At 43.0% G+C, this 15231-nt stretch overlaps 4 protein-coding genes across 4 annotated transcripts in view; 2 read left to right on the top strand and 2 right to left on the bottom strand. All coding sequences in view use genetic code 11, as the record gives it.

Annotated features, from left to right (window-relative positions):
• The window catches only part of EGR_09128 (hypothetical protein), a gene marked incomplete at both ends in the record, with an annotated part of 3070 nt that extends 2977 nt beyond the window's left edge, over positions 1 to 93 (bottom strand). The window contains one exon of the mRNA XM_024498377.1: positions 3 to 93. Within this exon, the coding sequence (XP_024347199.1) occupies positions 3 to 93 (91 nt within the window). The remainder of the gene's footprint in view (positions 1 to 2) is intronic.
• Positions 94 to 2285: 2192 nt separating this feature from the next.
• EGR_09127 (Palmitoyltransferase ZDHHC9) lies at positions 2286 to 5846 on the top strand (the record flags this gene model as incomplete). Its single annotated transcript, XM_024498376.1, has 7 exons — positions 2286 to 2347; positions 3136 to 3161; positions 3847 to 3941; positions 4103 to 4212; positions 4748 to 4919; positions 5304 to 5400; positions 5635 to 5846. The coding sequence occupies 7 exons, from the start codon at positions 2286 to 2288 to the stop codon at positions 5844 to 5846; spliced, it is 774 nt and encodes a 257-aa protein (XP_024347198.1).
• A 3137-nt stretch (positions 5847 to 8983) lies between these two features.
• On the top strand, positions 8984 to 9274 carry EGR_09126 (hypothetical protein; the record flags this gene model as incomplete). Its single annotated transcript, XM_024498375.1, has 1 exon — positions 8984 to 9274. The coding sequence occupies one exon, from the start codon at positions 8984 to 8986 to the stop codon at positions 9272 to 9274; it is 291 nt and encodes a 96-aa protein (XP_024347197.1).
• A 2047-nt stretch (positions 9275 to 11321) lies between these two features.
• On the bottom strand, positions 11322 to 14239 carry EGR_09125 (hypothetical protein; the record flags this gene model as incomplete). The annotated part of the gene is made up of 2 exons (XM_024498374.1): positions 11322 to 11410; positions 13888 to 14239. The coding sequence occupies 2 exons, from the start codon at positions 14237 to 14239 to the stop codon at positions 11322 to 11324; spliced, it is 441 nt and encodes a 146-aa protein (XP_024347196.1).
• Between the last annotated feature and the right edge of the window lie 992 nt (positions 14240 to 15231).

Raw genomic sequence — 15231 nt, 5'->3', positions numbered from 1 at the left:
ACCACCACCACCACCACCACCACCACCACCACCACCACCACCACCACCACCACCACCACCACCACCACCACCACCACTCTTGTCATCTCTCATTTATTCGCCAGTTTTCTCCTCCATTCCATGTCGTCACTTGATTTCTAATTCGTAGTAGTATTAAGAAAAGGCGATAATTACTCGGCCCTTGAAGAAATATGATCATGTTGATGGGGCGGGTGGGAATGAGGCAGTATCTCCTTACCTTTCTCTTCCCTTCCTCAAGATGAGGATTTCCTTGCGCATCTTCGTATTGATATTAAGTGTATTAACTTTCATTGAGTGGATGGAGAGATAGATGGATCCCTGGTGCAACGATTTGGCCTTCAGCAGGTGAACAAGACATGAGTAACCCATTACGGCACCTTTAATGCAGAAGTAGCTTATGCGACTGACTTGGTGTGCCGCCTTAAAATCGTGAGTTGCTTACTTGTGTGGTGAGGTGGTGGGTTGACGAATGTTTGAATGAATTTCATAAGTCATTTCTCATCTCAAATAAAGTAAAAGCAGAGGGTCTTTATAGGTGACCAACGGTATTTAGATGGTGTTTGAATCCCACCATCCATCACCCGCTAATGAGTGGCATTTGACACACATGCGTATGGGCGATTAGGCAGGTGTGACAAGTCCTCTGAAATTTGCTAGATTTCATGATGGCAAGCTGAACCTAAAAAGTGCAACAACTTTTTAGTCATCTGATGCTGTCATTTGAAGTAAACGCACGTGAAGTGTCACTGAAAGCGAGAAGTTAGTCTTATAGGTGAGCTAGCTACTCACATGCAAGGTAGGTGACAAATCCAAGCAGATATTTTGAAGTAGTGCAGCTGTGACACGTAAATTCAAAATAGCAGTGGGGGAAAGATTGAGCACAAAATGGCAAATTTCGTATGCATCTGACCTTGAATGTGTCCGCGTGTTGTCTCCAACCCATTTTGCCAAATTTTTCGCCGCTTAAATGCAAACTTTTTTCTTTACTCCACAGAGATACATACACGAGAGGAGAATTTGACAAGGTGTAAGGCATTTTCCACATGTGCGTGTTAATGGGGCGGCGTGTGCGAGCCGTCGGATGATGAAATGTCGCCTCCATGGCATGAATAAACTATCTGTTGTGTTTGAAGCTAAGCTGGGAGGGGTTTATTCAAGCATCTCTGTGTGTGTGTGTGTGTACCTGTGTTGTTACTTTGTTTGTACAACTGCTGTCAGGTTTTTTTACGCGGATCATTCTAGTCTCTGGAGTCGTTTCAATTTCATTGTTTGTTTTTGGGAATCTAAATTTCTCTTTTTTTCGTACCTCTTATCGTCAGCATCCTTAGAACATTTCCACTCTTTTCTCTTTATTTCTCATAATTGTCCAGTATTTCGTGGGGGATGTTAGTTATATCTACTGATATTCCCCTTTTCCCCAAGGTAATTTGAGGAGATAAGTATACGAAAATTGAGAATTCCAAGACGACTATGACCTCTACACCCTGTACTGTGACAGCAAGTCCTCTGCTCTGAAGCCGTTGTCTTCTTGGGTCGCAATCAGTCAACTCCAGACACCGTGTCTCCGTGGTCGTACTCACATATACGCAGTTTACAACATCGGCCCACACGAAGGTGGTGTGAGGCTGAGCTATTGAGCATCCAAATTATCCTCGAAGTTGCTATATTGACATCTTAGAGAAGGTAAACAGAGTAGGTGGCATAAATAGAGCCTCGTGGTACTTTTGTGGGGACTGAATCATGGAAAACTGGAAAAGTCTGCGTAATTTCTTTTGTTATACTTTCCTTTGAATGTGGTGCTCATGATTGCCCTTCTGCTTTGGATATAAAAACGGTAGTGGAATGTACTAAAGGTGCACACGAGTGGTGGGATCATGTGGTGGACTTTTGAATTCACCTTTACTGCTTGTATCAGAACGACTTTTTATGGACGCGTCTCCTCCACGCATTGGTTATGAATTAACAAGGAGGATTCACGAAACCGTTGTCTTCATTCGCTCGTTTGTTCTATTATTCATCGCCCTTTTCGCTCTCTATATACTGTCCAATCGTCCACCTCAATTACTTTTTCGGCACTGAAACATTGAATGTTGATTGTAAACTCGCCATTTTTACTGTTGTCACGGTTATATTATGGGTGGCTTTGATATCCCTTCGATTAGGAGTCCCCTCAAATTTTACATGTACTCAGTTGATATCCTTCTATTAATGAAACTTTTCCAGAGATCGCAGTCCTTGAGACCAGGATCACCGTCACTTTCAATATGGTCACCACCGATGCAGCTGCGGCGGAGTTACTGGTGGGGGCTGGATTGGGAGATTTGTTGTATGGGTGAACGGTATCAGCGTGGGGAGCCAAACCACGGCTGGAATGCTTAATTGCAGAATCAAGAAAGTTGGTAGCCTTCCAATTTTATCAGCCGTAAATGATTTCACACTCGTACGCCTGACAAGGTCTTTAAGAGTTACTCAGACACAACAAATTTATTTGGTAAGGTGCATGCAAATCAGTTTCACGAGGTACTCACTTGCGAGCTTTCTTTACTCACTTTCTTGTAGAGTAGTGAAATGTTTGCTAATGTCTTTGTCTGAAGTTAGAACACTTGACTTTCACTTTTTTGTTTCTTTAGATGCCATCGGAAAAAGCATTCGAAAAAAATTATAAAGTTACAAGAAATGGCGTCCCAGGAAATGAAACAAGCACTTTTGAATTCACGAAGTCTGCTAGAAAAGATGCAATTTTCTTGGTTTTTTCTTCCACTGCTTGAAAGTTTTACCTCTAATTCTGATCACTGTTAGATTTAAGAAATATAGGCTTTTTTCCCAAAATTGAAGTTTTAATCCGTGTTTACTATCTCGCGATTCTTTTTCTTGTCTTCATGTCATCGATGGCTCGACCATGTGTCCATTTAGGTGTACCGAATCTCTCTTTATTATTAATCCAGCTATGCGACTGAGAGACGATACTTGACTCGCCCACTGGCAACTCCTACCTTACCGGTCCCTGATTAGTTCGATTTTTTTATACCTTCGCTTTTCCCCCATTCCCATTGGTTAGCTCAAGGCCAATTAAAAATAACGTAATTGTCTGATCTTTTTTATTCTTCTTTGCAGAACGTTTCGATCACCACTGCCCATGGGTAGGGAACTGTGTCGGGGCACGCAATTACCGCTACTTCGTCATCTTCCTTCTGAGTGTTTCTCTGCTTTGTTTTTACGTCCTTTGTTTTTCCGTTGTCAATGTTGTCATTAGTGAGTTAACTCACCTTTAAGACATGCTATCGCTTAGTAAAGAGTAGGGATTTGCTTATCTTCCATCTATTCAGATTTGGGAAGTTATTCATTAACACTAAACGTCTATCATGTTTATTTTTCAACTAAAATAATATGTTGTATTTCCCTAAGGAACATGAATGTGAGTAGCCTCCCTTTTGGACGTAAAAGTAATTGACCACGGGGTGTGGTTTGATGCTAGACTTTTAATGCTTTTCTATCAAATAAATAGGAATCGCAATTTATATCGTGTGTTGACCATAGTTTCTGCTTATGTTTTAGGATTGTTGCACAAACATTCTACTTATCAATTGAAGTAGCGCTTATCGTCCGTGTTTTCTCCTTCCTTTCAGTCTACCAAAACACTACAAATATCCCCGATACGGTGAAGCAAACACCCGTATCATATCCTTTCACTTACCCACTGGTCTGTCACTGAGACGGACAATCACGTTGTCCTTTTTTACCTACTTTTTTATAATGAGGTAGTGCATTGTCTCCCCACACTTGAAATTCCTTAACTTGGGCGCGTCTATTTGTGCACATTTGTAGTGATTCTCTTCACCGTCTTCCTTTACCTCTCGATATCCGGTCTCACATTCTATCATATCTACCTTAGCTGCCGTCAAATTTCTACCCATGAAGATGTGAGTTTGAGCTAGAACTACTATTTAGAAAGTGTCGGTAATCGAAGTGCCAAGTGGCAACTTGGTAGTGTTTCTAAGGCATTAATTCGAAAGACTAGAAGCCGTGGAACTGGACTAAGTTGAAATTTTTTGATTAAGGCTTATAGTTTTTCCGTTTTTAGATTCGACACTTTCCTAAGACACTGCGTCAAACGGGTCGAAAGAACCCCTTCTCCAAGGGCAACGGCCTTGTCAATATGCTCAGTGTGTTGTGTGGTCCTGCTCCACCGAGGTTTGTTCTGCCGTTGGTCGATGTTCCTTCCTCCCTCATGATTAATATTTTTCGGCAATAAGCCTTGACACCTGATGGAAGACTTGAGTCACTCCTAGGAATTGCTTGAGGAATGAAATGAATAAGAAGGCAGAAGGATCCGCATATCTAAATTGAATGGGTTTGAGGAGCCAATTGGTGGTGCATTGAATGACTACGCATTCGAATATCGCAGTCGTGAAAGGGCAGGCAGTTGGAGTGGCTAACTTGCTTGTACTGTTGGGTGTCTCGAAATCACTTTGTGAACTGCGCATCTGTTGCAACTGTCAAGCAATTTGTGTCAAAATTAAAATGCACGAACCGTGTTCTCTTAAATTTGCCGTACATTCGTCAATAGCGATCGAGTGTCCTGCCTGTTGTGAAAACACCCCTCACCATAGGGCACACTAAATGTGCTTTAAAAAATCATTTTTTTTTAATTTATAGGGATGAATGCTGTTACATCGTTTTCACGCGTCAAACATTATATAACCTTTGCTTTTTCACCCTAATGCAGTGCTCTGAAGGCGTGGAAGTTAGTCGATCCAGATGACGTTCGGCCTCCGGATTATTCCATGCTGTCATCGTCGTCGCAGCATCCACGCTCCGATGAAGATTTCGTAGTGCCCCACAAGCAGTCAGTCGCCATTCGACCCCTGCGTTTTGACTCCAATAGCCAGCATGGAGAGGTCTGTCCAGCGACGTGAAGTCCTCTTTTGATTCTTTATTACTTAAAAAGTTATGCCTGTGTCACTAGTGAATACAGTAATGTGGGCTTGCCTTAAGAAGTATTTTGATAAGAATTTTCCATTTCTCTTGCGACTGGGATTGTGACCGTGGCTTATCTTCTACAAGGAGGCAATTCATGAGATACCTCAGGATGATGGATAACATTGTTTTTGGTGTGGCACAAAGAGATAGTGCTTTGTCCTCAATTCCTCGTTGTTCTCTTCAGTGGTTGAAGAGAGTCGTCACAGTTTGATGTCACTAGATAGGGAGGAGGTGTTGCAGTCCCCCTTTATTCAAGAAAGTTGCTTCGTTGCGTAGACCTTGAGTGGAATTCACTTTTGTAGGATGATTGGAGAAACAGGATTGGTGGTTACCCTCGACAAACTCCAAGCACTACTACCGCTATTATTAACCTCAATTCTGTGACCTCCCAAAACAACGGTAGGTTAACGCTTGTTTGCTATTTTGTAATAACTGATACGGGGTTTTTAAAAAGACTTAAGCCTTCACTGAATTTGAATAAAAGGGGGTAGTCGGATGCATCGAAAATACCTTTCTTTCACGGATCCACCTAGTCATTCCCGACCCATCCATCCAATTTTTGTGCTTGTCCATCCGTCCACCCTCGTATGAGGTAATTTGATGGGCAAACTTTTTCCTCCTCCTTCGTTTTAGTCATACCAGAACCACAATCGCAGTCGTCATCGTCATCGACGAAGCCGCCTAAAAAGCTGAGGAAAGTCGTGTTGGCAGATGAGTTGGACGAACACGGTGATCGAATACCGAACACGGGATTCGCTGGACGCTCCATCGTCTCGGCGATAACGATGCTACCCCACCGTGTCCCGTCCTCATTCGCAGGCTCAATTGACCAGCCTGACAATTGAAGGTAACGGTGAATGAGGCAACTGCTAAGTGCTGCTCCTGGGTTCCCTCTACTCCCCATACCATCTCGCCCTACCCATGTGTAATATTTGCATATCTTATTTTTTTGTGCTCTAATTGCTCCTCTCTTCATTTTCATTGGGTAGATGGATCTCTGAATAGGCAAATTTAAGGGGCGAAATCGCCGAATAAATACGGTAGGAAAGATAAACGAAATATTAGTCAATGGCATCCGTCCTCGTTTTCCCCAAGTAAGTGGATGATTAGGCAAATTTTATTTAAATAAGATTGCGCTTGATCTAGAATAGGATCACGTCCAGATGGATGAAGTGGTAGATGGCTGTGTTTAGATTGGCTAGAAGGCCAGACCTGGGTAGAATGGTTAAAGAGTGGATCAGATCCAAACGAATAGGCGGGTGATCACCGGTAAATGAATCTGATTACATTGATATGTGCTCCAGGGAAAGCGAGTAGGTGGATGAGTTTATGACTGACAAGGAAGGAGTTCCCCAAACAAAATTACTAAGTGATCCCTGTTTAAAAAAAAATCTCAGTTACTGGGATGTAATGGGGTCGTTAAATTTTCATTGACTATGTCTATGGAGCGTCATTCGATCTCTTTGTCGAATGATTAGGAGCGGTTGCATCTGATTGTCTGACGTTACCCCTCAGAATACGAATTTTGATTCAAAGCGCTTTTAAATAATTCATTTCATGAAGCACTTCACTGTTATGATCCGGAAGAATCCAATCAACCATGTCCCATCTCCTTCTTCCTTGGGCTAGTTACTTCTCCATTACCAGCTCGTTTATGTTTTCAATCTTGAATATTTTGATCAAGTTGCGAATTGGGACTGTGTTGTTTTGTGGATGGTGCCAAGGGAAAGTAATGTAAAGCTGGAATTTATTAATGCGTGACTGCAGGGACAATGGGGATTGGCGATTTCACAGGAAGAAGCCGGAATGGCTGTCACGTGCCTGACAGGAGGTGATTCAAATACGCTTTGCTGAATCACCTTCCACAATGTCAGTAGATTAGGGCAGCAAGAGGCCTCAGGTTCGAGATCGCCTTGATTTCTCATCCGCCTTAAGAATTTATTAGCAGCGCAGTAGTAGTAATAGTCGGGTCATTGCAACCGTCCACCTTCGAGGTAGAAAAGAGGATCTTCCATTTTAGAAAGCGTTTACTCTCTATGGTCAAGATCGCTGGAATATATCGGCAAGTGATTACTGGTCACGCTGGCCATGATCTCCCATACTTTCCACTTTCGTTGTCATTTCCATCTAGTAATGCATGGAGACACCGAACTAGTAAATTAGGCTTCTTGGCCAATGGCCTGACACCAGTACACTTGAAATTTATCGGTGATTCGAGGAAGGAGCAAGAGATGCGAGTTATTTAGGGATAGTAATAAGCTGCTATTCAGCCCTTGGCATATATTGGACATCGACTTCAGCATCAACATCTAATACTGCTAAAGCAGCAACGACAGCACTAGGATAACTCTGGACACTTTTTCTAAAAATGGGAAGATGTTACTTCCTCATTATCTTGGACTAGAAGTCAAACTGTAAAGAAGGCATGGAACATTCTCCTCCCAGAAACAGAGGCAAAAGCAGAATAGTAAGTTTTGACAGACTAATCAAAACCAGAACGCATTCACCTGCACTCACATCGCCTTCACTTTTACGTTGACTGAGGGACAAACGAAAAGATCAAGATCGGGGTCGCTCGCGACATTCCTGAGTTCTTATGACTCGGTGTGTTTGCGAGGCATTGTAGATGAGAAATTTTTAATCGTTTTTAGCTTCAGCTATCACTAATGCTGCGTTTGCTAGCATTCTAAGTGGAGAATGATGTAGAGGGGGTGTAGTGGAGGTTAAGGGGTCCATATATCAGAAGAGTAATAATGATAGGAGGGGGAAAAGTAAAGGCAGAAGTAGTAGCGACAAGGTGCATCTTTCCATTAGTTAAACCTATTTTTTTAGCAGTTGTGGAGGATCTAGGAGAGGATTTTGTCGGTGAATTCTTCAAGTAGAGAATCAGCAGAAAGACGTCACTCAATCTGATTAAAAATTTGACATTTTGCAGGCACATCGTAACCCGTGCCATGGGCTAACCACTGGAATACAAACTGCAGCTCAGTAGAGGTAATGCTCTCTAACCTCTGTCTATATAACAGAGGACTTGGGTACCCACATTCAAGCTGTCTTCTGCACAATGTTCCATGGAACCGAAATGCACCATTTTTCGAATGTTTACAGTTGGCTTGTTCCGATGCTGCCGCTCCTGAGTAAGAGCTGCGAAGAAGGAACGCTACTGCTGACTGTGGAGATTCGTAGGAGAAAGGGAATAGGGAAGTTGCTTTAGCACTGGTCAGGAGTGGAAGATGCTCAACAGATCTACTTAATCAAATACCAAATCTGCCCAGGATTGTTTTAATTCCAAAAAGTATCTACAGGCGGAGAAGACAAGTTGAGGGCGAAAGTGGCTCAATTTTAGTAACTATTTACCCAACCTGGAATTTTTCTCCATGACTGTTACGACGAGTGGAGCTTTATTCGAATGGGCTTCGCTGTCGGTAGTTGTTGCACGTTAGAACAGCGACCGAAGCACCATCACTTCTGATGGAGGTGCTGCAAGGGGCAGCCTCTTCCCTCCTCACTGCTACCAGTTAGAGCTAGAAGTCAATTCACACTGTAGACAGCCGGATGAAAAGATTGTGACCTGATGAATGGCCACATGGCTGGTTATCTGCAGAGGCAGTGAATAAACTCACAGAACAAGAAAGTTGCTTCTAGTAATCGAGTTAGGCGTCAAGAAAGTGGTCTAAGAGGAGTTAAGCTGAGCCTAGCTGATCTGAAGTGAGATGAGGTTATCTGAAGTCGAGGCGGTGGACACCGATGATTTGAAATGACCACTTTTCGAATCATTTTAATGCAGCCCTAGGCAAAATGAGCCCTTTACGTAGCGCAGATTAGCGGTATTATGTGCTGCCTAAATTGCATTCAACTTCAGTAAACGTGTTTAATACCGCCAATTCACTTCAACAACTGCCTTCATAGAGGGTAGACTTAGCAGGAACGGCATTTTCATCGTCTTATCTGTTTTTAGTTCTCTTTAATTTTCTGCATTCACATGGATCCAAACAATTGTCCTCCCTTTTTTTCATTTTATCCCTCCTACTTTACCCCAATTGTGAGCCCCAAGTATCAGTCACAAAGTCAAATGTCTGCTGGCATATCTCAAAGTCAGAATTATGTTTCAGCTACTGTAGGAAGTGGTAGCAACGTTGGAGAACCTCATCCAGTTGGTGGTGGTGCTGCATCCGATTTGGCCTCCATCCCGTCATTGAACTTTCAAGACCCTCAAGGACTTTTCGAACCTGGAGAATTTCCAGCTTTGCAGTTTCCTCCAAGTTTTAACTAACACCTTTGCCGTCAATGCAGCTGGTGGTGGTGATCCGAATGCTAGCAATTTGGTTCCTTCCTCTGCAACTCCCACTACACTACCTTTTGCCACCAATCCTCTGTCGGGACAAGCACTTAATTTTACATCAGGCGGAGAACTGCCGAGCAGCGAGGCGACTCAGTTCAGCGATTTGTCTGCCGGTGGACCCAATCTCAGTGGCTCCTCGCAACAGCTGGGTGACGACTATGCTACCAACCTTCTCTGCAGCATAATGCGCAGCCAGTTTGGAATGCTCGGCCTGCTTAGGCTAACTCAACTTGATCCCTCCTAGAGTGTATTCTTTTTAGGATTTGATTTATTCCTTATTTGGACAATCTACACTTTCCTCCACCTGGGTAACCAGTCCATGATTTTATTTTCTTATGCACAAATGATCTATCATATTTCTGATTTTAAATCTGTCCATGAATACCTCTGTCCATCGTTGTGAGGAAATTGTTTTCAGATCCAAAACAGGTTATTAGAATGTGGTCATTGATTAAGTTGAGTGTGATAGAGCTTGACCACCTAGTTTTCCGTAAAAAGAACAATCAGAGCACAGGTGTTTGGGGTGGCAGTGCCTGTTGCACATTCAACTGCCTGCTTTGTATCCGGCATTTCAACGTGAGACCGTGTTTGATCGTTTTTTTCTCATCTGGAGAACAAAATTGGCATGGATCCAAATTTGCTTATAAAAGCCTAATTCTTGGTTGTGACTGAATTTTACGAAGCTGTTTGTTGCGGCTATTCTGATGATGGAACCACATTTAGTCATTCCTAGGACATCAATGCGAGACGGTCCTCACTTTGCATCGCCTGCGATTTCCCGACCACTTAAGATCTAGCTAAGAGGCCGGTTCGCCTTTGAGTGGAGGAAGTCCGTTGGATAGTTTCTGTCCATTCAAATAGCTCTTATCTTCTTTAAAGACAAAAATATTATTGTCAAAGTACATTAGAAAAACACATCTTTTAAGAAAGGCGAGGAATTTTGCTATACGTTTAGATCAGGTAGTAAGCTGCGTTCTCAACTAGACTACCTGATAATCTGACTGACATCCATAGAACTAAAAAATTACTATCTTATGAAAATGTCACTTCCTTTATAGGAGATCTGTCAAACTAAATGACTAGCATTTTTAATTTCACTGTCAGTCGCATGTCATCACTTCAAGCAACGTCTACCGCACTACAAGGAGACATCAGAGCTACGACTATATGGCTTGTTGTTTGGGTGTAAGAAGCAATAGATGGGTTTCTAAGAGGCTACAGATTCTACCTATCTACAAGTTATTCGGTTATAGTAGCTCTGCCTTTAAGATGATTCGTAGTGACATAAACAATTCATGAGTGCCCCTTCCTCCGTCACAGACAACCACACCGTTTTTTCGCCTCTCCTCTGTCCAACCAGCTCATTTTGCCACCTCATGATGTGACTGTAATTCGCCTTCAGAACACCTAATAAGCAATCAAGTTGCTGATTGCCTTCCTCCTGACCTTCCACTGGATCAACTCTCCATCGCAGCTCTCTTTTGGATATTCTACAACTGCTCTGGCGAGGAAATTCAACTAGTCGCCGCCTAGGAGCTGTGGATCCTGACCTCGCAATTTTGTTTAGTTTTTATACATTATCGGCCTGTTACACCCCATACTGCTCTTAGTGACTCCAAAAGTTGGAGCCTGGTAAAGGTGAAATAAGACTGAGAAAAGCTATCATAATTGATTTCTGACTGCAGATACAGTCGAGGGTGGCGGTATCACAGGACCGCAATGCAGTTGATTTTTCGTGTCTCTGACTGCGATGCGATTTTTAAAAACAATTTTAAGCATGGTTGTTATTTTTACTGGGATCCACAGGCTTCAAAAATTAGCATTAAACAAATGACTGTCGACTACAACGAAATAGATTTCACACCCTCCACTTACCAATTGTCCTCTCCCACTCTCAACGCCAGAGTGCAGTCCATACCCTCGTATTCTCACCAACACTAATGAGAGCAGCAGTAAGAGTCCACCGCGCCTCTGGTCGTCACTTCTTTACCTCCATCCCCATTGTCGTCGGCGTCGCTATCGTGTCCTCCTCCGACGGCACAGTCATAGCATATACCATGACAACGACTACAATGGCCGTACCGTAGTCCTTATCTTAGCCTACTACGACTCTCATCCCACTTGCCTCATTCCCTAATGCATTTACCCTTCCCCTATTTGGCCTTCTTACCATCTTATCAGGCATTCATTGATAACTACTTGGATGTGATAATTTCCCCCACCCCCTTCCAAGGATGTGGGTACGTGTATTTGTGACTTCGGTAATATTTGAGGCGGTTCGGCCCTGTAATACACCCATTCACCTTTTTTGGCATATTAACTATTCCTGTTTTTTCCTATTTATAATACGCCTCTTTCTCTCCCTTTGCATTCTCCACTCAGCACACTAACTACGACAGTAGCAGCATCTTACAGTTCATCTCACATAGCACAGCATGTGAGGAATGATAGAACTAACGTGGAACTTGGAGCCTTTAAATTGCTTATATGCCTAGATCTGGTCCTTCTCTCCGTATTTGTAAATGCATGAGAGAAGAAGATCGCCCCCTTATTAGCACATTTTCTAAAAATGCAGTTCCCTACTGGGTAAACGGGTATTCGTTCCATTTGTGGGAAGAGTGGGGGAGGGAGACGAGGTGTCCCATGTCTTCTTGTCACAGTTGGGGCTTAGCATGTTATTTTGTCGGTGTGAGTGCTTTGTCTGGGTACCTTTCCATGGTCTATTTCCATTGTGGTACATTCTGATGTCTAACAGAATTTGGCTACATGGCTGTCTTATCGTAAATTTCTGCCTCCACCTCTTTTTGGTAAGAGTATAAATAAAAAAGTTACTTAAGTAGATAGGTATGCAGAGCCAATATGTGGCTTTGTAATAAGAAGGAAGCCTGTTGCACCGTTAGTGCGCAGCCAATTTGTGGGAAAAGAATAGTAATGGACTGTGCACTAAATGTGACACACTTCTGATTTAGGTAAGTAAACTATGTGTCTTCTTCCACACCATTATGGCATGTTGCGATGAGAGGGACACTGCACACTGCAAGCTCAGAAGCGTCGGTCTGACTTGACTGCTGCTTGAACGTGGGCTGCATCGTACGTGATGTCTAAAGTTAATTTCCAGCCCTATCCCTGCTACTTTTGCTGCCTCAAGGGTTCCATGCAAGACCGCATCCTCGAAGACAAATCCGTTTAAGTTGTTAACTCTTTCCAAAGTAGGCAGCCATGGTTGGCTTTCTCTGATGTCTCCCTGAGGAATGAATGGATGAACGTGACACTTTTACATTGATCACTGGTTGATAAACCGACTGTCTGATGAGAAATGGCTTTCGCTGCTAGGCAAGCGAAATAACTATTTTTAGCCTCGTGTGATCCACTTACTACCTCACTGCCCATTCAACACTTCTAAATCCCCAACCATTTCATCCGCACCCCATTATTCTTCTTTCCCAGGTGTATGAGCATGTATGTGTATGTGATCGACAGGAAAAGCAAATTCTTAGCCTGCCGAATCCAAAAGGTGACATCTGGAGACGACTTATCTACCTACCTCGCTTTCTTTCCGTTAATCAACTCAGCACCACCCACTCCAAATCGCGCACGTGGAAGATGGTAAGGAATAACTTCTTTTTGAAGAATAGTCAGAACTAGTGACTAAGTCAAGTGAATGGGGACTCTTGATTCGGTGAGTATGATTTTTCATTCTTAATCGCCCTCTAGCCGGTCAAATTTATTCGCTGCAACGCAATGCAACACTTCACAGCACAAGCAGTCTCTAAACCGACCTGTGGAGAGGGTAAAGGGGGGAGGGGAAGGAAGAATGGAGAAAGAATCAACCTCATCTTCATTCCCATTTTCATACCTAATTTTTCCCTAATGTTACTCCTTTGAGGTGGGAAAGATTACCATCTTCTTTCGATGCTAGAATTAGAGAGGGAGTTTGAAAATAAAGGTAATCAAGAATCAAATGCAGTTTGAGGCCAATTTGCATTCATAGCCTCTAGAAGCTAATGGTAAACTTGCTTCCCCTCATGCTCTAATTTATTGAAAATGAATTTTTTACCAGAAAAAAGACACGTAAAGAGACCTACAAAATTAATGACAATTTAAGGTAGGCTGCCTGAACGTGATTTCTCCGCTTGAAAGTAAGTATATGGGACATTTCCATCCCGTGGGGGAAGTAAATAAGTATAGGAAGTCTAATTAAGGAGGCTAGGAAAGAATTTGTCACTCACTTTCAAATAACAAATGTAAATACCACCTACAAAGGGCTGACTTATAAATAAACTTTTAATGAAATGACGGGTAGACTGGAGGATACGAAGGCTTATGGAGCTGTTTTATCTCTTCTCTCTACTGTCGCCAGCTCAAATTGATAACAAAAGAAAAAGAAGAGTGAAGGAAGAGGAAGATTCATGCGTGTTCTTCGTGGAGGATAAAGCCGAATTGCCTCGAATACCAAAGGAATTACACAGAAACGGGCGGCTTCATTTATATCTGTGCAGTAGATGACAGGGAGATCAAATGAGGAACAGGAATTATTAACTCACTGAAATTGAGATGATGGAATGTCGCAGAAGACAGGGTCCGTGTCCTCAGTGCGGTGGAGGGGAAGGAGGACAGCAGGTGGGCGTCAGCTACCCTAACACGATAAGGAAGGGAAAATGCGGCATCAGGCATGGCCAGATGAAGGAATGTAGCTGAGGTTGCTGGATCGTTTTCCCCCGCTCTTGGTCTGCTAATGGGTGTCTGCCAATGGACATTCTTACTTAGAGACACAGGACGTGTTTGGAAGCGCCTATTCTCGCAACTACAACTACACGAAGTAGGTGTGTGAACGGCCGAGCGGAAGGAGAGCTCAAGCGTGATTATGGTCAGTTGAGGCATTCCTGCACTTGACATGATCGGATGTCTTTGTGAAATGCAGAGGTGGGAGAGGAATGCTTAATACATTTCAGCTGTTCTAATGCTGCTGCTTTCAATACCAGTCCCTTAAGTGGAAAAAGATGAAGATAATCAGCAGTGGAGAGAAGGAGTTTAACATGAGAGAGGAAAGGAGAGAATAGTAGGTGAAACAGAGAAATTCACGCAAAGGAGGAGGAGTGGTAGAAAAATGAACTTAGGGGCCTGGAAGGGGAGGAATCCAGTAGGTCTAGAAAAAGACGACTACAATCTCATCCATGCGAGCTAATTACATCGATTTCACCTCCTTTCCCTTCCTTTACGGTAATCAAAATGATGACTGTGAGAATGACGATAATAACATCTTTCTTTCTTTTGTACCATTCGCATACTAATCTCCTTCGTCTCGTATACATTGCGTGCGACTACACTTTATCCTTCACCACATTCCTTGCTATCACCCTTTGTGCAGCTGCCTGAAATCCTCCCACTCTTTCCCCTATGCTCATTGATGCAAGGGTGTGATCCAACCTGGCTCTCCATGCGCCGTTCACTTATGTCTATTTTGGTGGACAAAGTTGATGTCTAATACTTCACCTCTCTCCCCAGTGCTGTGCACATGCCTTGCAGCAGAGGCAGCATCGACAGCTGCGCAAACTTGATTTGTCGTTCCCTTTGTGATGGAACCATTGCATATGCGTTCAAATCCAGTGATGGAAAAGTGAAATATTGTAATGGTGGTTTTAAATACACCACGGTAACTGGAGTTCTTGACTCTGCGGATGCAGCGCAGCATAAGCTGAAAGAGGTGGCAACGGTCTGTGAAGTGACCAAGACTTCAGTAATGCTACAGTATAAATGCCTATGCAGGACTGAGAAGATAGCGCTTCTGCCATGGTTTCCTTTTCACTAAAATCGCATTCAAGCAATGTTTTGGAAATGTCTTGTCAATTGAATGTGTTTCACTTTTTAACTAACTGGCATCTAAGAAG

The sequence above is a fragment of the Echinococcus granulosus genome (assembly GCF_000524195.1).
Source record: "Echinococcus granulosus chromosome Unknown EG_S00133, whole genome shotgun sequence".
In the NCBI taxonomy this organism is placed as follows: Eukaryota; Metazoa; Platyhelminthes; class Cestoda; order Cyclophyllidea; family Taeniidae; genus Echinococcus; species Echinococcus granulosus.
This window is presented reverse-complemented; position numbering and strand designations above follow the sequence as displayed.